At 39.9% G+C, this 26,002-nt stretch overlaps 1 protein-coding gene across 1 annotated transcript in view; it reads right to left on the bottom strand.

Annotated features, from left to right (window-relative positions):
- The window catches only part of LOC308101607 (uncharacterized protein), a gene marked incomplete at its 3' end in the record, with an annotated part of 63,082 nt that overhangs the window by 23,892 nt on the left and 13,188 nt on the right, over nt 1-26,002 (bottom strand). Inside the window, exons 4-11 of the mRNA XM_080451027.1 lie at nt 24,393-24,731; nt 21,245-21,583; nt 19,345-19,349; nt 17,203-17,295; nt 16,897-17,117; nt 16,636-16,755; nt 16,476-16,530; nt 16,118-16,218 (exon numbers count right to left, since the gene is read on the bottom strand). Of these exons, the coding sequence (XP_080307153.1) occupies nt 16,118-16,218; nt 16,476-16,530; nt 16,636-16,755; nt 16,897-17,117; nt 17,203-17,295; nt 19,345-19,349; nt 21,245-21,583; nt 24,393-24,731 (1,273 nt within the window). The remainder of the gene's footprint in view (nt 1-16,117; nt 16,219-16,475; nt 16,531-16,635; nt 16,756-16,896; nt 17,118-17,202; nt 17,296-19,344; nt 19,350-21,244; nt 21,584-24,392; nt 24,732-26,002) is intronic.

Genomic DNA, 26,002 nt, shown 5'->3' with positions numbered 1-26,002 from the left:
GAAGTCAGTGGTTCAGATACCACAATGAGCGTTGTGCCTGTCACAGACATGCGCAGAGCAAGTTCTGTCAGGGAACTCAGTGCAGTGAGGATGGCCTACTATTGGACCACATCAGCTCCACCTACACATCCACTCATCCACTTACACTCATCTCATTCTCAGACCGCTCTATTTAAGCTGGAAGGTTGCACTTCTCATTCTGTTGTTTTGCTGCACACACACTGTTGCTGCTGCTGCGCTGCTGTTCATTGCTGTTGCTAAAATTGCTGCTCACCCTCCACCACCCCATGCTACCACCTGTTGTTTGGATCTGCTGTTTATGTACGGGGGATTCTGAGTCCCTATGGTTGGAAAATGCGCTTTATCAGAGTACCTAAAAGCAGATCCAATTCATCGCCAAACCATAATAAATATATTGCTAATTTCATGTGTAATCAAGTGATCAAGACCGATACGTTAAATTTTTCATATTCCATCCTGATTGGCGAATTCCAAACATTGCTGGCCCTGTGCGCCGAGGAGCTGTGCATTGAGGCATTATGGCCAGTATTGGCCAGTATTATGAAGTGTTTAGTTACTATTAATTATTATTAATTATTAATTATTAATTATTACTTATTAATTATTACTTGTTAATTATCACGTATTAATTATTACTTATTAATTATTACTTATTAATTATTACTTATTAATTATTACTTATTAATTATTAATTATGTATCAATTAATCATTAATTTATATGGCTTTATATCATTACATTTACATGTATGTAGACGTTTGTGTGGTAATTACAACACTGCTGTGTTTTACATAAAACTATACATGATGAAACATAATGAAGAATTAACCTATAAGAACTACACTACCTCAAACTACAGGCAAACATGTCAGTAGCTACAATTAGTAGCTACTGTATATAAATACATTGAAACAGTGTTAATTACAATAGCATAAAACACATTATTTATAATCATTTTTTAATATATTTTTATTAGCTTTTATTTTCCATTTTAAAATACAAGACATACATGACCACATACACAACAGAAGACACAACAAAACAAAGCAAAAAGGAGACACAAACAACCACCATACACCACTATTAACCCATTCAATCCGGGAACGCATCTGTGTCACTTTAGATTTCTTTGGCTATTCAAAAATAGCAGATCTACAAGCTCATATGAGCTTGTAGATCTGATATTAAAAAAAAAGAGCTATTGTGAAAATGTGTGCACATCTTTGAATATATTTACATTTTTAACTCAAATCTTTGCCTCTGTGGGGTCCCTTGAATAACATATGTTTGAGATGGGGGTCCACGACCAAATACATATCATTTTGGGGGTCCTTGACATGAAAAAGTTTGAGAACCACTGATTATACCAACACACTATATTAGGATTTATAGAAGACATTTGTAGACTCCCCCAGAAGCAAAGATTTGAAATATATATATATATATTCAAAGATTTGCACAAGTTTTCATGATTAAAATAAAAAAAAAGCAGATCTACAAGCTCATAGCGCGGCACTCGGTGCCGCGCTATGAGCTTGTAGATCTGCTATTTTTGAATAGCCGAAAGTATAAAATAATGGTTATAGCTAAACATCTAAAATGACACAGTATGCGTTCCCGGTCTTAAAGGGGTAGTTCAACCAAAAAAAGAGGCAAGCTTTGGGCAGGAATAAAAAGCGTGTGTATGCACACACACACACACACACACACACACACACACACACACACACACACACACACACACACACACACACACACACACACACACACACACACACACAATGTATATACCATATTCACCTCTTACAATAAACTGTATCAGTCCTCACTTCCCTGTCTGTAACAGTGTAAATAACTTTTATATTTAGTAAATTTGTCATATTTAACTTTATCGTCTTACCTGTTACAGATGTTACAGATGTTACAGATGTGGTGAACCAGCTGCTCCAAGTTAGCAGGAAAATGAGTAAATAAATCCTCATGGTTGATTTTACACAAACTGTGAATTAGAAGTAAAAACAAGAGAGCGAGTGAGACGTATGATTTCTGCTGCTTCACTTCTGACTGAAGGACACATGAACTTTGATCTACCATGTAGAGCTGTGTTTACAACCTTTTGTCTGCCAGGGCACACCTTTTATAGTGGTGTAAAGTAACTAAGTACATTTACTCAAGTATTGTAAGTAAAATGTTGAGATATTTTTTACTTTACTGGAGTATTCCCAATTTTCAGTGCTTTTACTTCTACTCCACTGCATCATCTCAGAGGCAAATATTGTACTTTTACTCCACTACTATTATTTGACAGCTTTAGTTACTAGTTACTTTGTAGATTTAGATTATTATCATAAAACATACATTAACCACTTCAGCCCTATATACATTTCAGCCATTTGAAATTAGCCGATCTACAAGCTCACAATGCGTCACGATGCGACGCATTGTGAGCTTGTAGATCTGCTATTTTAAAAAGATTTGTATACATTTTGAACTTGTGAGATGGGACATTCACCCGTAGAGGTTTTTAGGGTGGATTTAAACCTTTCAATGGTGGAGCTGGATTTAATGTGCAGTGGTAAATTGTTCCAGAGTGTGGGCGCAATAGCAGAGAAAGCCCGGTCACCTTTAGTTCTAAGGTTTGTTGGGGGAATGTCGAGGGGCATTTGGGAAGATGACCTAAGAACTCTGAGGGTAGGAGGTGCAGAAAGTAGGTCAGAGATGTACTGTGGCGCGAGGCCATTTAAGGCTTTAAAAACAAAAAGTAAAAATTTAAAATCAATGCGATATTTCACTGGTAACCAGTGCAGTTGGGCCAGAACCGGGGTAATGTGCTTTCGCATCCTAGTTCCAGTCAGGAGTCTAGCAGCAGAGTTTTGGACCATCTGCAGACGGGAGAGAGTAGACTGAGCCAGCCCATGGTATAACGAGTTACAATAGTCCAACCGAGAGGTAATAAAAGCGTGGATGACTGTTTCCAGGTCCCTGTGAGTTAAAATGGGCTTCAATTTGGAGATTTTACCAGACGACTAGATTTAAGAACAATGGACATACCGGGCACGCACACACACACACAAGCACGCACGCACGCACACACGCACGCACGCACGCACGGACGCGCGCACACACACACACACACACACACACACACACACACACACACACACACACACACACACACACACACACACACATACACAGGCAAGCACGCACGCACGCACACACGCATGCACACACGCATGCACACACGCATGCACACACGCGCACACACACACACACATACACACACACAAGCACGCACACGCGCACGCATGCACGTGTAGCAGGATGGGCGTTGGTTCCCACTCTACCCACGGCCCATCGTCCGCCCACTCATCAGTGGGCTGATTGGCAACAGTATTAAAGCAACACACCTCCAAACACAGTTAGCTGTCTGTCTCTCCACACTGGTCTATGATCCGTCCAGGCTGGCCTGTTGGGCTCGCCTGTGATCTCATCGCGCATCAGCGCAGGTATGTCTCTCCATCTTGCTGTTTATGCACTTTGCTTTATGCTGTGTGGTACATGGTCGTGAAGTTGACCATGCCCGTTTGTTGCCCTTTGTAGCCCCGGTGTGTCTACCATCCTATTGGCATTTCGCTCCGGGTGTGTGGTGTGGTTTCAAGCTGCACAAAGGGTATGTTGGTGGTCCTCCTTCTCTAATATAAGTATAATAAGTATAATAAGTTGATTTAATGTCAGGTGGGCACTATAATAACCGTGGCCTTTATTACAGTTTACTCCTACCGGTGCCCGCCGCTGCAAACGGGCCATTGTGGCTTCCGCCTTTCTGTCTCTCTCTGCTCCTGTCTTAATGAATGTTAGTATCATAAATGGTAGAATGACACGGCCGTTTGTTGTTTCAGGCTCCTCGATAACACTGCTGCTTTGCGGGTTGTGGTTTCCCCGCACCCATTAAGAACAATCCTACATCAACGCACCACTCTGAGATACCTCCCGTTTCTAAACGAGTAACTGTGGCTCAACCGGACCTTATACCCTTATATGGGTTAAGGCACTCTCCACCTGTCGCCTCGGTCCTCCAGCTCACAGACAGCCTTGTGGTTTATTCCTTTCGTTTATTTTGTTGTTATTGTTTGTTTATTGTTATTTCTTATTTGGTATTAGTTTATTTGGTTATTATTGCTTATTTAGTTATTGTTTATGTATTATTTTGGATTATCTACTTGGTTATTGTTTTTGTGAGACTATTAGGCCTACAGATTATCCTTCCTAATATTGTAACCGTTAGTTTAATCTATTTCCACGGCACATCCTAACCTTATTTTCCGTCTTAAAGGCCTGTTGCTGGGGACCCCTTGGTGTGTGGGAGCAGGTGACGGCCGCCCAGTTGGGTTAGGGTAATCCCCCCCCCGCCTTTGCTGTGCTTTTAGTGTGAAATCATTTAATTCTGTTTACTGTGCCATATTGGGGTGCCCCTTCTCTGGGTCGGTCGGCCTGCTCATCCTCCCCCTTACTCCCCGGCACTGGCCCTACAGGCAAATAGGTTTGATTATTAAGTGCATCGTTAAATTGTTTTTAGTTATTGAATGCCATGCTCTTTTATTATTGAGGTTAAAATAAATAAAGCTTTTTGTACTTTGTATAAACACCGTTTCTGCCTTTATACTTTATTGTGCAAACGAACTTGTGTGAGGAGCAATATATGTTCAGGTGGTTGGTTTACATTATAAATATTTCCTGGGGTGCAACTCCCTAGGTGGCGTAGTTGGCTATATATATATATATATATATATATGAATTCATACCGCCCTGCTACACACGCAAGCATGCACGCACAGTCGCACACACACACGTTTAAAAAAAAAAAATGAAACTTATTATAAATATGAAATAAACTATACATATACCATCCCAGACGTTAAATTCCGGCTTTTGGGACCGCTCTCACCCTTCCTCCCACAGGCACAAAGCTGTTCACACCTCGAGACCCCCCGCACTGGCCTGCAGACCGTCATTGTTCAAGTTAATGGGTGATTTGCATTTCACTGTCAGCCTGGCCAAGGGACTTCTCTGTTCTCTCCTTTAGGCCAATACTAATAATGAAATAAAAAGTATAACTGTGTTGTTCCCGTAAATCTAACCTCTAAATGCTGTATTTCTCAGCAGTGCGCAGAATGTTTATAGTGTAGCAGAGAGAGAGAGAGAACAGGCTGCGAGCAGCCTCTCGCTGTTGCCATGTCTGCTTATTATAAGCAACTTTGGGCTTGTTTTTCACGTCATTCAATGAAGACACGTTGTGAGCTATCTATCTGTAAGGACAGACATCTCGTTATATTCATGGCTTGATTTCTCCCATTCCAGAAGTTTACAAATATAAATAAATTGTTAAATTAAGAGCCTATTATTATTATTATAATTATATATATATCATTAAATTATAATGGTAATAATTTTATTTCACTGTGTTGCTGCTTCTGTTACTTTTACTTTACTGGAGTATTTACAATTGTCTATACTTTTAACTTCTACTCCACTACATCTCAGAGGCAAATATTGTGCTTTTACTCATTACTCCACTACAATTATTTGAAAACTTTAGTTAGTAGTTACTTTGCAGATATAAAAAAAAATAGTTTTTTTAGCTCCCGTTTTAGGATTAAACCCCCCCCCCCCGTTGACAAAACGGTGGGCCGGTTCGGAAAATCCCAGAGCTGAATTTTGGTCCCAGCACGCCCCTGGTTATAAAACATACATTAACCACTTTAGCCCAATTTTATACTTAGGCTATTTGAAAATAGCCAATCTACAATCTCAAAGTGCTACAATAGGCAGTTGCATAAAAAGAAACATCACACCATTAAAAACATCTGTACACGGTCTACTAAACTGGAACTAAACTACATAAAGCACTAAGCTTGTTTAAAATGAGATCCCCACATACACAAATCATGATGACATATAGGAGACAGACAGAAATACACACTACTGCTTCATGCCTCACTGTTTTCTCAGGGCACACACTCAGACAGACACAACGCATGCAGTAACATAGACCTGACTGCTTATTTCTCTCACAAGATTTGGCAATTAATTTTTCACTCTCACTCTCACTGAGAAGCGGCGAAAAAAGATCTGATCTACAAGCATAGGGCTCGTCAGGCAGCGACTGTTTTATGTTTGTAGATCAGATATTTAGCGCAGGAGTAGAGCAGGAATGAGCACATTTGTGGAACATAGCGATGTGTTCACTTGTTGCGCTGACATAGGGAGGAGGAGAGGAGACGCTTACATTAACTCAAGAGTTTAATGTAAGCTACAGATCACGCAGTTTTATACGCTTTTTTTTTTTACATACATGATCTGCAGTGAAGTATCACAAGTTAGTGAAGTTACACATGCACGTTCCCAAGCCTATATTAGGCTATAATGTTCTGCCTGCATGTAGTCTGACAATATATGTGAGCTGGTATGTTAATAGGTAGGCTATTTAAAAGACAATGGAATCCCCCGCTGTGCCCCGAAGCACAGGGGAGAAAGTGTCGGGATAGTCTGAAGCCAGAGGGGAGACACTGACCAATGGAATAGCAGGAAACGAACGGTCTTTGAGATCGGAACTCAGGCTGCGTCTGGGGTGGGCTGACGGCCGTCGCGCGAGTGTTAAAGGACTATATTTCAGTATTTCTTTAGGTAAATTACATTCTGACTCTGTGGTGATGTAGGAGAGACACCTGGTTCATACCTCAGCAGATGTGATGAAGATGAGAGTGAGCATTGTCAAGTTATAGGCTTTTCTTTGTCACCTTTGCCCTATTTGGACTGGCCTTCTTCAGAGGTCGGGGTAGGTCTAAAGAATAGCCAAGAAAAAAACACATTTTGCCCCAAAATAAAATTTCACAACAATCCAATTCATGAATGGGAGACCCTAAAGATAAGAAGAAAAACATGGTTGTGTTTTGTTCTAACTCGGGGAGGGCTATCTCAACAACTAAAGTCTTTTTTGACGACTGACTACCGGACTAAGCAGGGGTCATCATCAATACGTCCGTACACAGACAAACGTGGCAAAGACTTTTCCTTGTCCGCGGCTAATTTGAGATTTTCTTTTTTACACACCATTATAATGTTCTTATTTTGACCATAAGACCTGATTACTGAATGTCAAGTCTCCAGGTTTTCTTCAGAATATGTATGACACTAATTTACTACGTCACTATGTATGGCACATTAGGAGCCCACTAGTACTACTAGTACTAGTGGTTCTCAAATGTTTTATTTGCAAGGACCCCCTTAACTCTGAGAGTGTACAAATGGAACCAAATGGACCTGTATGGTCCATTTGGTTCCATTTGTACAGACCTGTTATGGACCTGTTATGGTCATTCAGGGCTAGCTCTTTATGTGTTTCTGGTAATATCATTGTCCACTGATTTTGTATGTCCGTGACAAATTTTGACAAAAATGTCCACCACAAGCCAGCATGACGATGACTCCTGGATGTGTGCTATATAAACAAACGTTAGGCAGTAGACTAAACAAATCACTAGGTGTCACTGTTGCGCTCTCTATTCCCTTTGAGATTTCAGCAATAAACACTGTTGTCTGGCAGCCAAGGAATCTTACAAACAATGTTACCTCCCCAGACCCTCCCTCCAGCACCATCTCCTTCAGGAATGAAACAAGATCTCCCTTCTCACACATCAATGCATCTACGGCAATGCCCCCCCCCCCCCCCCCACCTCAAATAACTCCTCGCCCCAAAACCCGCCATTCGAAGCCTCCGCTCTTCCAATACCAATATTCTCCTTGTCCCCAACACTAACCTCCATACCATAGGCGACCGGGCCTTCTGCTACACAGGGAATGTCCTCCCCGAACACCTGAGAGCACCACAGTCCACTGATGTTTTTAAAAATGGACCAAAAACCTACCTTTTAACAACACGTTTTCTTAATTTGTCTAAACATAGTTTCTTAAACCTAGTTTTAATTTGACCCCTTTAGTTTACTCTAGCCTAGTTGGGTCCCATGTAATTGTTTGGTTGTCTATGCTGTTTTTATGCCTAGCTTTTAACCCTGTAGCACTTTCGCAAGAATGTAAAGTATGTTATAGATAAAATGCATTATTATTATTATTCTCCTCTCCTCCTCCTCCCTCTATCCCTGGAGGCTGCAGCTTGTCACTCCAACCCACCCCTCCTTCTTGTGCTCAGCCTAAACCACATAGAGAGCCAAAGGTCAGGTTCACTATGTATCAGGGGTTTAAGTGGTTAAATGTTTGGAAATACACATTAACATGAATCCAAGATATTAATTGAAAATAACATGCGTAAACACACAAACATAAACGCTGATGATTTTGCTGTCAAACAAGTCTATGAAGCTATCTATGAAAAAAAAAGATCTGCAACACAATTGTGTACATTATGTAGTGGGGTCCCTGCTTCATCTCTCTCTCGGCTAAGGGGTCCTTGGTTTAGAACAAACTAAATGCTGTGCTTGATTGAAGGGAGGGAGGCCACACAACTTAAATGCAAAGTGGATGATTAATTTAGAAGGAAAATACAGCAGAATAATGTACTTTAATGTAAGACCCAAACAACCAGTAGGACATAAACTATATGTAACAGGGAGACCTGTCTCCATTCAGGCTTCTGTGTCCACGCCCCAATTACACAGGTGTAGGTAGTCACTGATTAATCCGTCCCCTATAAAGCCTGGTGCTCATGCGCTCATTCTAGTTTGGCTCTCTGTAATGCACTGGCTTGTCTGAGCGAGGTAGGAAATGGAGTGTGGTTCTGCTTTTAACCTATTGTTTAGACCATGGTATTTATGGTTAATGGTCCTTGATTGATTGATTGATTGATTGAAAATGTTATTAGGCAAAAGAATGTAAAACAACACAGTTACATTTATAATGCTTTTGTCTAAAAGGTCCGGCCAAAAAAGTCCTTGCGGACTTGTTTCCGTTGGGGTCCTTGAGTTAATTTCATAGACATATATAGTAGCAACCAAACAGTTCAAATATCAACATGAAAATACAGATAATACAGAAAAAATACCACTATGTACAAAAAAAGCATTTAAAAAAATATATGTACAAAAAAAAAGGGGGGGGGGGAAGCATGGAAAAAAAAAATTATATACAAAAAAAGCATGAGGAAATACAAAATATGTACAAAAAGGAGGGGGGGGGGGGGGGGGGCGTCTGTCTACAGGGGGGGGGGGGGGGCGTCTGTCTACAGGGAAACTGGTACTAGCTCCTCTTTCGGCCTCAAGAAAGATGGGTTTTTAGGGCTGTTTTGAATGACCCCAGCGAACTGCATTTTTTGAGGGATGGGGTTAGACTATTCCATTCCTTGGTGGCTGTGCTATAGAAGGAGAATTTGCCCATGTTTGTTTTATGGGTGGGTGGTACTATGTTCTGTTAAATGACTGTAATGTTCCTCGGGCGCCCTCCTCTCTTCCTCAGTGTTGAGGATCAGAGCAGAGGCCAAGAGGCTGTGTGTAGGGCCCAAACATTACATTACATTACATTACATTACAGTCATTTAGCAGACGCTTTCATCCAAAGTGACTTACAATAAGTGCATTCAACATAGGTAGGGAACAAAACTACTAATCACCAGTCCAGAAGTATTTAGTGCATTTTCTGCTAAAACAAGCAACTAAGAGTATACCTAGAGCTAAGGTAAAAGTGCAATATATCAGCTACCTACTGTCTTAAACAGATGAGACAAATAGCAAAATCAAATGAGCAAGAGCTAAAACAAATAAGTGTATCGAATAAACAAGATCCAATAAAACAATAATTATAATGCCTGGTGGGGGCTAACTGTTGTCTTTTGTTTTATAGGCGCTCCTTAGCTCCATTGCTACCTTTGTCCCTTTTTGTTAGTTATTTCTTATGTATTGTATTTTACTTTTGCATTGATAATCCAACTGCTTGTTTATATATATATATATATATATATATATATAATTGCCATTTCTTATACCCCACTAGTTGGAGGCGACCGCAGTCGCACTGTGGGGGAGAACTTCTGCTAACCACTGCTGTGTGTGTGTGTGTGTGTGTGTGTGTGTGTGTGTGTGTGTGTGTGTGTGTGTGTGTGTGTGTGTGTGTGTGTGTGTGTGTGTGTGTGTGTGTGTGTGTGTGTGTGTGTGTGTGTGTGTGTGTGTGTGTGTGTGTGCACCTAACCCACCAATAGTGTTGTGTTTAAGTGTGTTTTTAGTGTTGAAGTGTTTGAACCCTCACTCCGCTGTCTCTCCTCCCCCCCCACAGTCTGACTGTGGTTTCATTTGTGTATTTTATTATAGTGCTTTCTACTCTTTTAAACATTAAATTGTGATTTAATTGTGATTAACTTGTCTAATTAAAGTATGATGTCATCCTGTGACATTTAAAATAAATGTACTTGGTTATCTTGAGAAGCACGTCTCTGCTCCCGTCTTTTACAAACGAGGGGTCCTTGGTTTAGAACAAACTAAATAGTGTACTTGATTGAAGGGAGGGAGGCCACACAACTTAAATGCACAGTGGATGATTTATTTAGAAGGAAAATACAGCAGAATAATGTACTTTAATGTAAGACCCAAACAACCAGTAGGACATGAACTATAGGATACAATCAACACAATACTATTAGGCCAAGTACTTGATATGTCACTTCAAAACACTTCTGGGGTCATTTTAATGTCTAATCTGGCTTTTGTGTTTCACCCCAGACCAGTATAAGGTTCTAAATTCAATATTTAACATGTATTTAATAAAACAAAAACATAATACATAAATTGTTTATTAAAAAGTATTTGAAAAAACATGGCATTAGGACAATATCAGTCACCGGAATGGTTAAAATGGAGTTTGAAGTTACAATGGTTTATATGGGAAGGGGAGTGTCATGAATATTACAATTAATGTCAAATATCTAAATACTGAATCAAGCAACTTAAACTGTGTGGGGTGAAACACTAAAGCCGGAGAATACGTTAAAATGACTCCAGACGTGTTTTAAAGTGAAATACCCCTTTAAGTCTCATTATTTTATTTTTTTATGATTTGTACTTTATTTTCTTTTGTAGACAAACATACAGAGAAATCACTTTCAGCAATGATGCAAGCATTTTTTAGACAAGACATACAATAAACATCACAAGAACATTCTTATTCAAATAACGACATTACTGACCATTATAACGAGACAAGACATACTATACATCGTGGGCGGCCATAGCTGAGTGGTTAGTGAGCCCGCCTAGGGAACCAGAGGCCCTGGTTGCCCCAGGTTCGATTCCAGGCTATCCCAGCATATGCGCCGATGATATGAAATTTGTCCCTGAGCAAGACTCTTAACCCCAATTGCTCACAGGTTCTCATTGGAAACAAGACCGCAAGGACTTTCATGAACGACCTGTTAAAAAGGAAAGGAATTATCTACACATAATACCTTTAAGTCTCATTATAAAAGAAAGGCAAGAAAGGCTTCACTACTTGTTGGATAGAAGGTGTTTTATCTGCACCTGAAAAGCATTCTTTTCTACACTTCCTCCTGTGTTCAACTGAGTACACCAGTGGTTCTCACACTTCTTCATGTCAAAGACCCCAAAACTAATATGCTTTAGGCCCCCATCTGAAGATACACATGAGTTGTGTTGATAAAACCATTCAGAAATATGAATATCTACAAGCTCAAACTACTAGTGCAAAAAGGGCAAGTGAAGCTAGTGTTCCGTTATGCAGAGTGTCAGCATTATTTGGTGTCAGCCCTGGTACCATTTACAAACTTAGGACCAAGTTCTGTGAGACTGGTGAAGTCAACAAGGAAGACAACAACCCAAGACCCCTTGCTTCACTGAGGAACATAGATTTACAGGCAAGATTTGCACAACGGTACCAAAGACAGATGTCAGAAGTTGCAGGGCCCATGCTCAGGTGCCAGTCACACACCTGTGACCGGCACACATCTGCCTGCAAATGGTACCAAGGCTGACATCAAATATTGCGTAATCTGTGTAACAGAACACCACTTGCCCTATTGCACAGGCCTTATCCTGAAGCGACAAACGTGGCATCTTTCCATGGGGCCAGTGTTGCTGCTTGGAGCATCAACACAAACTCAACAAAGTTGCAGAACCCATGTTCAGGTGCCAGTCACTCTCCTGTGACTACTGGCACACACACCTCTCAGCAGGTGTGTGTGCTGGCAGCTATTATCTGCACCAATCTTGACACAAACACAGTTCAGGGGTCTGCCATGACAATATCACACCAGGGGCCACATCAGGGGCCACATCAGGGGCCCAAAGACACACTGTTGCTTCAATCCACACCAAACACTTTTCAGGGGTCTACCATGAGAATAGTCACACCATGGGCCTGTTTCACTGCACTTTAAAGATGAGCTTTTTTTTCTCTCTGTATAATGACAATACATTTGGATCCCATAATATCAATGTAAAAATATCCCATTATATGAATGTAAAAAAGAAAATCCCACTATATCAATACAAAATATTCCATAATATCGATATAAAATATCCTATAATAACAATTTAAAAAGTATCCCATTATATAAATGTAAAAATATCCCATTATATGAATGTAAAAAAGAAAATCCCATTATATCAATACAAAATATTCCATATCAATATAAAATATCCCATAATAACACAAACAAAGAAATCCCACAGTATGAATGTAAAAGTATTCCACAATATCAAAGTAAATGTATCCCACAATATCAATGTAAAAGTATCCCACAATATCAATGTAAAAGTATCCCACAATATCAAAGTAAATGTATCCCACAATATCAATGTAAAAGTATCCCACAATATCAATGTAAAAAAATCCCATAATATCAATGTCTTACCCCCCATGGTGGCACTTGGGTGATTAGACCCCGATGCGAAAGCGGAGGGGTCTTTATCACTCTGAAAAAAACCCTGCTAAAACTAAATTCCATTTAGACCACGATAGACTCATTAAAACCCATATCACTGGATCTGGTGACTGATTTGACATTTTTTCATTTATTTGATATTTATTTTGAAAACAAAAAACAAAAACAAAAAACACTGCCCTCTCACACATTAGAAGGACAATATCAGTCACCAGAACCAAGGATGTGTGTTTTCAATTAATCTATCATGGTTAAAATGGAGTTTGAAGTTGCAATGGGTTTGTATAGGAAGGGGGCGTGACTGACAATGAATATCAAATATCTAAATACTGAATCAAGCAATTTAAAAACTGTCTGGGGTGAAACACAAAAGCCAGAGTAGACTTTAAAATTACCCCAAATATAAGTAAGTGAAAGTGGACACAACATTAGGCAGCACAGATTGATGTGAGCAGGTGCTCTGAGTCTTTGATTAGACAGATTGATATGAGCAGGTGTTCTGAGTCTTTGATTAGACAGCGCTCTGTTATTGAGTTCAACAGTCATTATTCACAAATAACAGACCACTGAATTTGGTGATTGACCAATCAGAATCGAACATTCAACCAAGCCGTGTAATACACTTAGTTACTGTCCATCACTGCCCCCACTCACAGACATCAGCTAGACTACAGTGGGATTACAGTTATGAGTCTATTGGACTCATGGATCACGAGTCACAGTTATGAGTCTATTGGACTTATGAATCACGAGTCACAGTTATGAGTCTATTGAACTCATCAATTTACAATTTAGGCATTTAGCAGACGCTCTTAATCCAGAGTGATTTACAGTAAGCAAGGAAAACACGAGGTAATACATCAAATGCATAGACATAGTAATCTAGGACCTTAGGTAAAACCTATCCTCAGTGTAAAGAGTAAAATATAAAGCCAAATCGATAATCTATACATTGAAACTATACACACTATAGGATGCCAGGTCTACAAATGACCTGGCATCTGTCTACATAACATATTATCTGAATGACATTTTAGCCGTTGCATAATCCTGCAAGGTCGTCAAGGCTAGGGGGCAAGTACTACGAGCTAAAGTGGAGTCTGAAGAGGTGAGTCTGAAGAGGTGAGTCGTCAGATTACGGCGAAAGATTGGGAGTGAGTCTGCAGTTCTAACTGCAATGGGGAGTTTGTTCCACAGTTTGGTGGCCAGAAGGGAGAAGAGACATGGACGTGTGGAGCGTTGTCCTGGATGTTTTAGGGAAGGTTCTGACAGCTTCCCTGTGTTAGCTGATCTGAGTGAGTGGGAGGGGTTGTAGGGTTGGATAAGGCTTTGAATATATGGGGGTGTCATACCTTTGGTTGCTTTGTAGGCCAACATCAGAGTTTGTACTCTGTGCGGGCAGTAACTGGGAGCAGTAACTGGGAGCCTCATGAATCATGAGTCACAGTTATGAGTCTATTGGATGGATCACCTTCAAGTCACTGTGAGTCATTGGGTCCTGATTCCTGGACTGGTAGACTGAGACTGGTCTTTCTCTCAGGGTTTGGGGACTTTACATCATCTGCTATTGTAAACATGTCCTTCAGGGAGGGCCTTGAGTTCCAGTCTTGTTTTTTGGCAAACTTGTAAACTCCTCCAAACAGATCAGGAAACATCTCCAACAGGTCAATGTGATAGCGGGCTTCATCCTCAGCACTGTGAACACAAAGCAGTGGTCACTGAAGACATCTGATTTGTAACACACTCACTCACTCACTCACTCACTCACTCACACACACACACACACACACACACACACACACACACACACACACACACACACACACACACACACACACACACACACACACACACACACACACACACACACACACACACACACACACACACACACACACATTCATCCAAGATCTAAGACCGGATTGAATAGACAGGAATGTTTTTCAATATAAAAACGTAATGCATTTATGTTTCTTTGTCCTGTGCCCCATCAGTACAGTTTTCCCAACTTCCCATCACATAAAGTAAAACTATGACTTTCTACATTATATTACTTTATAGAGGCCTTAGTTGTTCAGTTAATTGGGGCCCAATCACTGCACCAGTGTGAAGCACTATTGAAATGCAAGGAATTCTTATTTTTAGCACAAATGAATCACACTTTTTTCGCGCAACTTTGCACACTCATCACAAGTGGCAAAATTACATAATGTCTCAAAAAGGGGCGTGGCCGTATGGCTCAAAATGTCTATGACTGTCACAAAGTCTGTCTTGGAGCCATGACCAACAGGAAGTCAGCCTTTTTGAATTTATTGTGGCATTTTAGTGAATTTTATGCCATTTACACGGGTCATACTTTAACAAACTCGTCCTAGGAGGATGGTCAGATCCACCTCAAACTCACTGAGCGTACATGAAAGACCTTAACGATGAAAAGTTATCGAAAACGTGAGTTTTCATCTGACAGTGAGGCCATGGCAAAGCGTCAAACATCCATGTTTCACCACCAAACAGGAAGTACTTTGTAACCTGACTGACAGTTTCACATAGATGTATCAAATTCAGTACACACGTATCACGACCAAGCCCCCAGAAGCCAGAGGTTGCATTGAAGCGCATTGAACATGCTGGCCATTCATTCAGGTACTGCAGCTTAAAACGGCCTGGGGCCATTGTCACAAACGAGAGAAAACGGTTTCGACCAATGGGCTCGACTCACAAGCTTGCACACGGAGGTGACACAAAACACGTCAATTCCGGTGCCCTCTCTGTTATTTTTAACTTTATGATCACAACCTAGACCAAAAAGGAAGTCAGTGAATTTATTGTGGAGTTTTAGTGATTTTTTTGCCATTTATATGGTTTGTACATAAACAAACTCCTCCAGGATGGTCAGATCCACCTCAAACTCGCTCAGCATACATAAAAGAGACATATTCAAGACATATTGCATCATGTCACACTGGTAGTAAACATGTCAGCAATGATGGTAAAACTAGGAATGGAAAAATCTAGAAATGGAAAATCAAAAACAGGCTGGATTGTTTTCTTTGATAAATTAATATTCTACTGTACATGCACGTTAATGTATCATTGTCTTATTTTACTACCTTTTATATTAATTCATATGTGACTTATTTATAAATGTATGGGTGTGTTTGTTCTTTGTGTTGTTTTTAAATGTAATTCAGCTTACTAGTGCTGATGGAGATTACGTATGAAGCGCAGCAATCCAAATGAGTTCTCAGGGTAGGACTTCTTCTTGCCATCCAACTTCTGGAGCAACTCCTGTGGGAACTGGAAAAACAAACAACTTAAAGATCTAATTCACTTATAAAGATGGATATGAGCATGACATTATTCTGTAGTTACCTTAGCAAAACAAGGTTACGTGTAGCACATTTCATATACACAGTTACTTAAATGCATTAAATAGGGTCTTAAAGATAAATAAAGGACAGAAGGAATACAATGAGAAAAGAACAAAAGTTCAAAATGTATTTGTGTTTTTATTGTTCCTCACACTATTAGTAAAAAAAAGAAGAAAAGATGACCTTGCGTTTCCATGTTTTGATCTGCCACTGCTCAGCATCAGTGTTGGGCTTGTTGCTTTAAAAAAACAAAGCAATGTATTACATATTAATCATTGCACTTTTCAAAAGTAATATTATCACTTGAAAAAGTGATACTATTATAGTAATACATTATTTTTACCTTGTTACTGCCCCAAACTGTTCAACATAATGGTCTAATGCTCCGATGAGGTCCTTGTCAGCATTTCGACAGTTCTCCACTTCCTTTTGATTTCCAATCCTTCTCAAGTAGTCTACTTTCCTGTGGAAAAAAATAAAAAAAAATAAGCATTAGGCTAAAATATATATACCTTACCATTGGGAACAAACCTGATTTAGATGAGCTGAAATAATATCAGAGAATTAATGAATAATGTGTGCAATGTAAAATATTCTATCTTACCTCTCGTTTGACCAAAATAAGGGATGATCCAAACATTCCTCAGCTGTAGGTCTTTTGTTTGGGTTTTCATTGATCATCCACTCAATGAGATCCTTGGCAACCGCATCCTGAACATGGTCCAGGTTGTAGTTTCCTTTCAAAATGTTGCCTTCACACCAAGTGCTTTTGCCAAATGGGTGGTGTCCTCCAGACAGGATGTAATATATCAACATCCCAGCCACCTTAAGAATGAGCATAAGAATGAGTAAGAACATGTTTATGCTGTTGTCATTCATTAAATTGATGCAGAATTAAAAAAACAACAACCTGCATATCAGTGCTTGTTTTATGTGGGATCATGGGGTCACCGTCATCATCATCCTCCTCCCCATCATCACCCTCGTCCAAAATCTCCTTGGCCTTCCAGCAGGGTGTTCCTCTAGCTCTTGTATGTAGGGTTGTCTCTCCTTGGGGAAATTGTCGGCTTATTCCAAAATCTGCCAATCTTGCTTTGTTTTGAATATCTGTAAGGCAAATTGTATTTATCTGTGTGTGACCATTAAAACCATGTAATGGGCAAACCTCCCACCGTTTATTTTATGTCAACTCCATAAGATGGCATATCTGACGGAGTTGACATCTGACGGAATTGACAAAATGCTATGTTTTTTTCATTCCACAGCACAGTCGTAGTGAGTTGACACATTTTTTTCCAAAGTTGCTTAGGTTGTAATTAATGCTAATAGAATTGCACTTTTCCCCCCACTTTTTTCCAAAATCTGACGGAGTTGACATGTTATAGTTGGGACCAAAGGGATTTTAAAGACTTAGCAAGCGGCATGCACACTTAAAATGTCTTCGAAATTTTGTTTCTAGTTTGATATGTTTTGGTAGGACATGATTTGTCCCAATTATCAAGAATATGTACATTTATGTAATAAATGATTATAAACTACAAAAAAAAATCATCAGCTAAACAATTAATTTATATGTCTTCTGTAGCTTACCAATCAAGACATTCTGTGGCTTGATATCACGGTGGAGAATTGGAGGATTCTGCTGATGGAGTATCTTTAAGCCGGTGAGAACCTGTTTTGCAAGCTCCTGTTCAGAAAGACGGCCTCCAGGAAATGCCTTTCTTTTCTTGATGTAATCTTTGTTATATTCTTCCAGGGTGTATTCACATAACTCAAGAACAAGGTAACCAAAGTTCTCATCCTCTGTAAAGTCCACATATCGTACAATCGAAGGATCACCAAGCTCTGGAAGACGTAAAAAGCCTTTCTCGTTCTTTAGCACATGATAGTTGGATTTAGTCATTCTCTTCACTGCGACTTCAGTGCCGTCATCTCTTAACCCCAAGAAGACCTCAGTTCCATTACTTCCATTTGCGATACGGAATTCATCATCTTTACCAAACACAAGACTCCCAACTTTGGTAACGTTACAGTCATCAGCGTTTGCAAGCTTCTCTAACTGTGGCCTCCATCTTTTACTGATTTGATGCCATGCTTGTGGTTTTGGTGATCCTAGTGGCTCTGAAAGGTAGTCATGGAGACATCATCATGAGGTTGGCTTGTAATATACTCACATATACTCTCTCTCACACACACACACACACACACACACACACACACACACACACACACACACACACACACACACACACACACACACACACACACACACACACACACACACACACACACACACACACGCAATGGAACTCTGCTCCAGCATCTAAGTGCATCATAGGTAGTTGATTAATGTGATCAAAGTTTGAAGCAGTGTTGAACTTTGGCAGAAGCCTGGGTTGTATACCAGCTAGCATGATGTAATCATATTATTATCATCTTTATCTCTTAATCAAACTTTTGAGGGTTGTAGGGCTGGGCGATACGACAAAAACTATTATCACTATTTTTTTTCGAGATTGATTGATTGAATACTTATTTAGTCAAAGATGTAAGCAGCACAGAAGTACAGTAACACTTAAAGCTAAAAGGATAACACAAAATAGTCCTGGGGACTTGTTTCCATTGTGGTCCTATGTATTCAATTCATCAACATAGCATTAAATATTAACACAGATATTATTATATTATCATTGTCACACGCCCCAGGAGTGTGGCACACGCCCACACACACGCCCGCACGCACGCACACACACACACACACACACACACACACACACACACACACACACACACACACACACACACACACACACACACACACACACACACACACACACACACACACACACACAGTGTGGAGGCACTAATCTCTATCATTATAGATTCATACAGTAGATGGATGATAGGCTACATCAAATGTAGATGTGAAAAATAAACTTGTTCAATACTTACTAGTTTGCTTCTGCTTTTTCCAAGAGAAATATCCCAGTATTATTGATGTCACCACAATGATGATCACTGCAGTGATCACAATCCCTACAATCCCACTTACAGGCCCTGAAACACAGTGAGTCATAACACAACTGTTACAATACATGCCAGGAATCTCTGTACGTACGTACGAACAAGCGGGCCTAAAAACAATTGCCCGGCCTGACAAAAGTTCAGCCCAAAAGAATATTTGACAAACTGGACGGAGAACCGGCACGATAGACCAACATTTTTATGAACAGCAGCAGCAGCCGTTTTCTCTTCAATAAATATTGGCTTGAAGAACAATTCTACCTTTTCACAACAAGCAGTTGTGCTCATTCTGTTTTTCAAAGTGAACGTCCCACTCGGCAGTTATCGACTGGATTTAACATATTAATTTGGATTGGAATGCGCGATGCCTCTGATGTGAGGACTTGGAGGTGCGCTGATTATTTACTCTGTCAAAGGACGTAATATTAACGTTTACTTTATGCTGTTGGATTCATTCAACATATGCTTCATATACAATGTTGCTGGCTGCCATCTAATTAGGCTAATATCAAAACAAGCGGCTTAAGGGGGAAATGATCAATCGATCACTTTGCAACTCCAAGTAATTTTCTTTCATTTTCGTTTATGAACAAAGGCTCATATCTGAAATCGTATACTTGACATACAGACACATGATATCCACACGGCAGTAGAAAATATTTAGCCTCCCGAAAGACTGTTGAGAAGGCTAACAGTCTTCTCAACAGTCTTTCGGGAGGCTAAATGTTTTCTAGAGAAGGCTGTTACAGTAGCTTTATGATTTAGCCTACTGTAGCTCCAATACGGTCTCATCAGAGTCTGTCTGTCTGGCACACTGACAGCAGCTGCTCTTCAGTTGCTCCTGGGTCCTAGTGTCCTAGGCTCATAATATAAAAGGCTATTAGGCTGTGCTACTTTTATAAATGTAGAGCCCGAGCCCGGCCCGAAGCCTGACAACTATGTGAAAATTTGGCATTTGGCAAATTTGGCAAAAATTTTAGATGTAACCATTTTACCGCCTTTCCGGAAGTCCGATTTTCCTAGATGAATTATTAGTATGCTAATTTAGCAATAACTTACAAGTAGAGCTTGAAGCAGTTTGTCCGAGCTAATCTTACAAACCATTGAGCCGATCAGAAACACATTTCTTGTGCACATTGCCAGTAGGTCACAGTTGTGTCCCCACTATTTTTCCCCACGCTTTACACTTTTTATAATATCTGTAATTGGATTTATCATGTAATTATTTCCACAAATGTGTTACACTATGCAAATGATCTAATTAAATATGCTCCAAATTCAATTTAGAGGATGCACAGATTAGTGTTTACTGAGGTTCCTCAAGGTGTTAAAGAGAGATGAAAGAGAGTGATGTTCATTACCTGGTTTAACACTGTGTGTCTCAACAGTGTGGTTGATGTGTGGTAGGTGAACTCTACAGGTCACATGCTCTGTTAGAGCCACTGTCACAGTCCTCTGGACAACATAACAGTGATCTGAAGAGTTCTCTTTCACTAAGGGTTCAGCATTGATGTTGTTTCCATCACTGTCCAGCCAAGAGACCTGAGGTTCAGGAAACCAGCACCCAGAAACACATCTCCAAGATAAGAGATTACCTTGTATTCCAATTAAAGAGATCACTGGCTGAGACACAGACCCTGCAAAAATACATAGAGATTATCAATCAAACTATTTGATTAGTCAGTCAGTCAACAATGTTTGTCTCCTTACAAAAAATACATCTTTTAGAAAGTTAAATTGCTCATTATATTTCTTTTCCCTTTTCCTCAAAATTCTGACCTTTCATGTTGCACCACCTTTTTTTTTCTTTTTCTGCAGCCTACACTACTTACCGTGGTAAACACCTCCCTAACTAACCTGAGAAATATAAGTCATGCTATAAAGGTTAATTAGGTTTTTCCGTCTATGTTTTGAACAGTAATTCTTACCAACAAGAAGCTGAATCAAACTGCTGCTGCCCAGGGTTGGAACAGAACACCTGTATGTTCCCTCATCTGAGAACTTCACACTGGTCAGCTTCAGTGAGATGTTACCATGAGACAACTCATCATCAAACAGGAACGTCCTCTGTTTGTATGACGGGTTCAGTTCTTCAGCCGTGTCACGTCCATCTTGGAGGAGATGCACAAACTCAGGGTTCAGGTCAGGTCTGGTCCACTCCATCCTTCCACTCTCCACGTTGACAGGAGGTTCTATGTGACAAGGAAGGATGACATCATCTCCCACTTTGGCCATCACTGGCTGAGGAGACCCGATCACCTGAAGTCCTTAAAACAAAACAATATGGATTTAATGTAGTGATATAAATGTGTAGTGCTTAATGTTTATTTTAATAGATGTATCCTGTACCATAGTATATACTCCTAAGGAACTCTGTCAACAAAGAATAAAGGGTTTAAGTGGTAACATACTTAGTTGACCGTAGTCCCCAGGCTCACAATGCACAACAACACAACACATTATTCCCTGCCATTGCACTTAAACCCTAAAGGCCCTATTATGGGGTGAACATTCAGTGGAAATAGACGATCTACAAGATCACAATGTTGGCTAATTACAACCCATAATAGGGACGCTAGGGTTCAAGTCTGGACCTCATGCTCACTGAGGACCAGCTGACGGCACTGAGGTCTCAACTAATTGAGATATAGCCATTTTAAGCTCCCGGCAGCCATCGTGGACGCCATGTTGAAAATTACGCCTTTCCGTAAATCAGATTTTCCTAGATTATTAGTATGCAAATTGAGCAATAATTTACAACTACAGCTTGTGCATATTGCCAGTAGGTCACAGTTGTATCTCCACTATTTTTTTCTAAGTTTTACACTTTTTTAAATATCTAACTGATAAGTACATTAGAAACAACCAGGGGCGCAGACATGGGTGGGCCTGGGTGGGCCGTGGCCCACCCACATAGAAAGCTGGCCCACCCAATCGATTTAGCAAAAAATATATAATTTTGGATTTTTTTTTTTTTTTTTTTTTTATAATTCATTTTTTGATTTAAAAAATCGGTAAAATCAGGCAAAAATAAGAATTAAATAACATAACCCTAACCCAACCCTAACCCTAAAATCAAAATAAAGTAACACAAAAGCGCCAAAGAACGCCCAATAACCACAAATCTTCGCGCGTGCCCACCCGCTCCTGCTTAGGCCCAGCCTATACTAGCGTTCTGGCTGCGCCACTGGAAACAACTGTTTATGAGACCTTTAGTTTCCAAAACGTATTGTAGTCATATCAATGATTCCCACTAGGGATGTCTGATATCCAATATTCTGATATCCAATATTCTGATATCGTCCAACTCCTAATTTCCGAAACCAATATCAACCGATACCGATATATGTGAGCTTTTTCGCCAAAAGTCAACTAATTGTCAGGTAACAACATCACATATCTAATACAATACTATTGCAATTATATCAATATAATATCTAATACATTGAATATAATACAGTGATATTGTTGGGTTTTCAATGAAGTGAGTCCCGGGACTCACTGATGGTCATTTGAATGAGTCCCACTAATCTTAGATTAGATGTTGGCCTATTGTTCTTCTTCAAAAACCGATACCGATATTATATGCTAATATCGGCCGATAATATTGGGAGGCCGATAATATCAGACATCCCTAATTCCCACACATCACGGTTTCATAGGGGGTAAGGTTTGTTTTGAGTGAAGTTGTATCACACCAAAATATACACGAGAGACACACAGGAAGACATCACATGGCCCCTGGACTATTGTCATGTTAATAAATAAGCGTGTGAGTCCAACTGTACTTTATGAGGTGTTTCTCACATGTGACGCTGTCTGTCACTCTGCTACACCACTGACATCATCACACGTCGACTCTGTAGTCTTTCTACCACTAACACAATCACACGACCACTGACAGCTATTAAGTCAGTGGTCGGTTAAGGTCAATACCGACTACAACTGCTACAAATGTACATGTTTTCCTTTGGTGAAAATCTTTTGCGAATACAATAAAATAGGATATATTAGAATAAAAGTAAGAAAGAGGATATTTACTCATGATGCAACCCCCCCCCCCACCCCCCCAAAAAAAACAGTGTTTTAATTTAAAGTGTAGTGTCTGTCCCTCTTCTATCCATGTCTTCACTGAGACATGACATATCAAACATCTCCAGACAAGAACACTTTAAAATCACATCTTCACTGAGTTTCATTTGTTCACTTCCAAAGACCATTGGATAATACGTTTGGAATGTCTATGATTATTTAGCAATAACTTAAAACTACAGCTTGTAGCAGTTTGTCCTAGCTGATCTCACAAACCGCTGGGCCGATCAGCAACACATTTCTTGTACATATTGCCAGTAGGTCACAGTTGTATCTCCACTATTTTAATGTGTTAAAATATGCAAATTATCTAATTAAATATGCTCAAATTACATTTAGAGGATGCACAGATTAGTGTTTACTGAGGTTCCTCAAGGTGTTAAAGAGAGATGATAGAGACTGAGGGATGTTCATTACCTGGTTTAACACTGTGTGTCTCAACAGTGTGGTTGATGTGTGGTAGGTGAACTCTACAGGTCACATGCTCTGTTAGAGCCACTGTCACAGTCCTCTGGACAACATAACAGTGATCTGAAGAGTTCTCTTTCACTAAGGGTTCAGCATTGATGTTGTTTCCATCACTGTCCAGCCAAGAGACCTGAGGTTCAGGAAACCAGCACCCAGAAACACATCTCCAAGATAAGAGATTACCTTGTATTCCAATTAAAGAGATCACTGGCTGAGACACAGACCCTGCAAAAATACATAGAGATTATCAATCAAACTATTTGATTAGTCAGTCAGTCAACAATGTTTGTCTCCTTACAAAAAATACATCTTTTAGAAAGTTAAATTGCTCATTATATTTCTTTTCCCTTTTCCTCAAAATTCTGACCTTTCATGTTGCACCACCTTTTTTTTTCTTTTTCTGCAGCCTACACTACTTACCGTGGTAAACACCTCCCTAACTAACCTGAGAAATATAAGTCATGCTATAAAGGTTAATTAGGTTTTTCCGTCTATGTTTTGAACAGTAATTCTTACCAACAAGAAGCTGAATCAAACTGCTGCTGCCCAGGGTTGGAACAGAACACCTGTATGTTCCCTCATCTGAGAACTTCACACTGGTCAGCTTCAGTGAGATGTTACCATGAGACAACTCATCATCAAACAGGAACGTCCTCTGTTTGTATGACGGGTTCAGTTCTTCAGCCGTGTCACGTCCATCTTGGAGGAGATGCACAAACTCAGGGTTCAGGTCAGGTCTGGTCCACTCCATCCTTCCACTCTCCACGTTGACAGGAGGTTCTATGTGACAAGGAAGGATGACATCATCTCCCACTTTGGCCATCACTGGCTGAGGAGACCCGATCACCTGAAGTCCTTAAAACAAAACAATATGGATTTAATGTAGTGATATAAATGTGTAGTGCTTAATGTTTATTTTAATAGATGTATCCTGTACCATAGTATATACTCCTAAGGAACTCTGTCAACAAAGAATAAAGGGTTTAAGTGGTAACATACTTAGTTGACCGTAGTCCCCAGGCTCACAATGCACAACAACACAACACATTATTCCCTGCCATTGCACTTAAACCCTAAAGGCCCTATTATGGGGTGAACATTCAGTGGAAATAGACGATCTACAAGATCACAATGTTGGCTAATTACAACCCATAATAGGGACGCTAGGGTTCAAGTCTGGACCTCATGCTCACTGAGGACCAGCTGACGGCACTGAGGTCTCAACTAATTGAGATATAGCCATTTTAAGCTCCCGGCAGCCATCGTGGACGCCATGTTGAAAATTACGCCTTTCCGTAAATCAGATTTTCCTAGATTATTAGTATGCAAATTGAGCAATAATTTACAACTACAGCTTGTGCATATTGCCAGTAGGTCACAGTTGTATCTCCACTATTTTTTTCTAAGTTTTACACTTTTTTAAATATCTAACTGATAAGTACATTAGAAACAACCAGGGGCGCAGACATGGATGGGCCTGGGTGGGCCGTGGCCCACCCACATAGAAAGCTGGCCCACCCAATCGATTTAGCAAAAAATATATAATTTTGGATTTTTTTATTTTTTTTTATTTTATAATTCATTTTTTGATTTAAAAAATCGGTAAAATCAGGCAAAAATAAGAATTAAATAACATAACCCTAACCCAACCCTAACCCTAAAATCAAAATAAAGTAACACAAAAGCGCCAAAGAACGCCCAATAACCACAAATCTTCGCGCGTGCCCACCCGCTCCTGCTTAGGCCCAGCCTATACTAGCGTTCTGGCTGCGCCACTGGAAACAACTGTTTATGAGACCTTTAGTTTCCAAAACGTATTGTAGTCATATCAATGATTCCCACTAGGGATGTCTGATATCCAATATTCTGATATCCAATATTCTGATATCGTCCAACTCCTAATTTCCGAAACCAATATCAACCGATACCGATATATGTGAGCTTTTTCGCCAAAAGTCAACTAATTGTCAGGTAACAACATCACATATCTAATACAATACTATTGCAATTATATCAATATAATATCTAATACATTGAATATAATACAGTGATATTGTTGGGTTTTCAATGAAGTGAGTCCCGGGACTCACTGATGGTCATTTGAATGAGTCCCACTAATCTTAGAT

This window comes from Gymnoscopelus braueri, assembly GCF_963280865.1.
Source record: "Gymnoscopelus braueri genome assembly, chromosome: 15".
Lineage (NCBI taxonomy): Eukaryota > Metazoa > Chordata > Actinopteri > Myctophiformes > Myctophidae > Gymnoscopelus > Gymnoscopelus braueri.
This window is presented reverse-complemented; position numbering and strand designations above follow the sequence as displayed.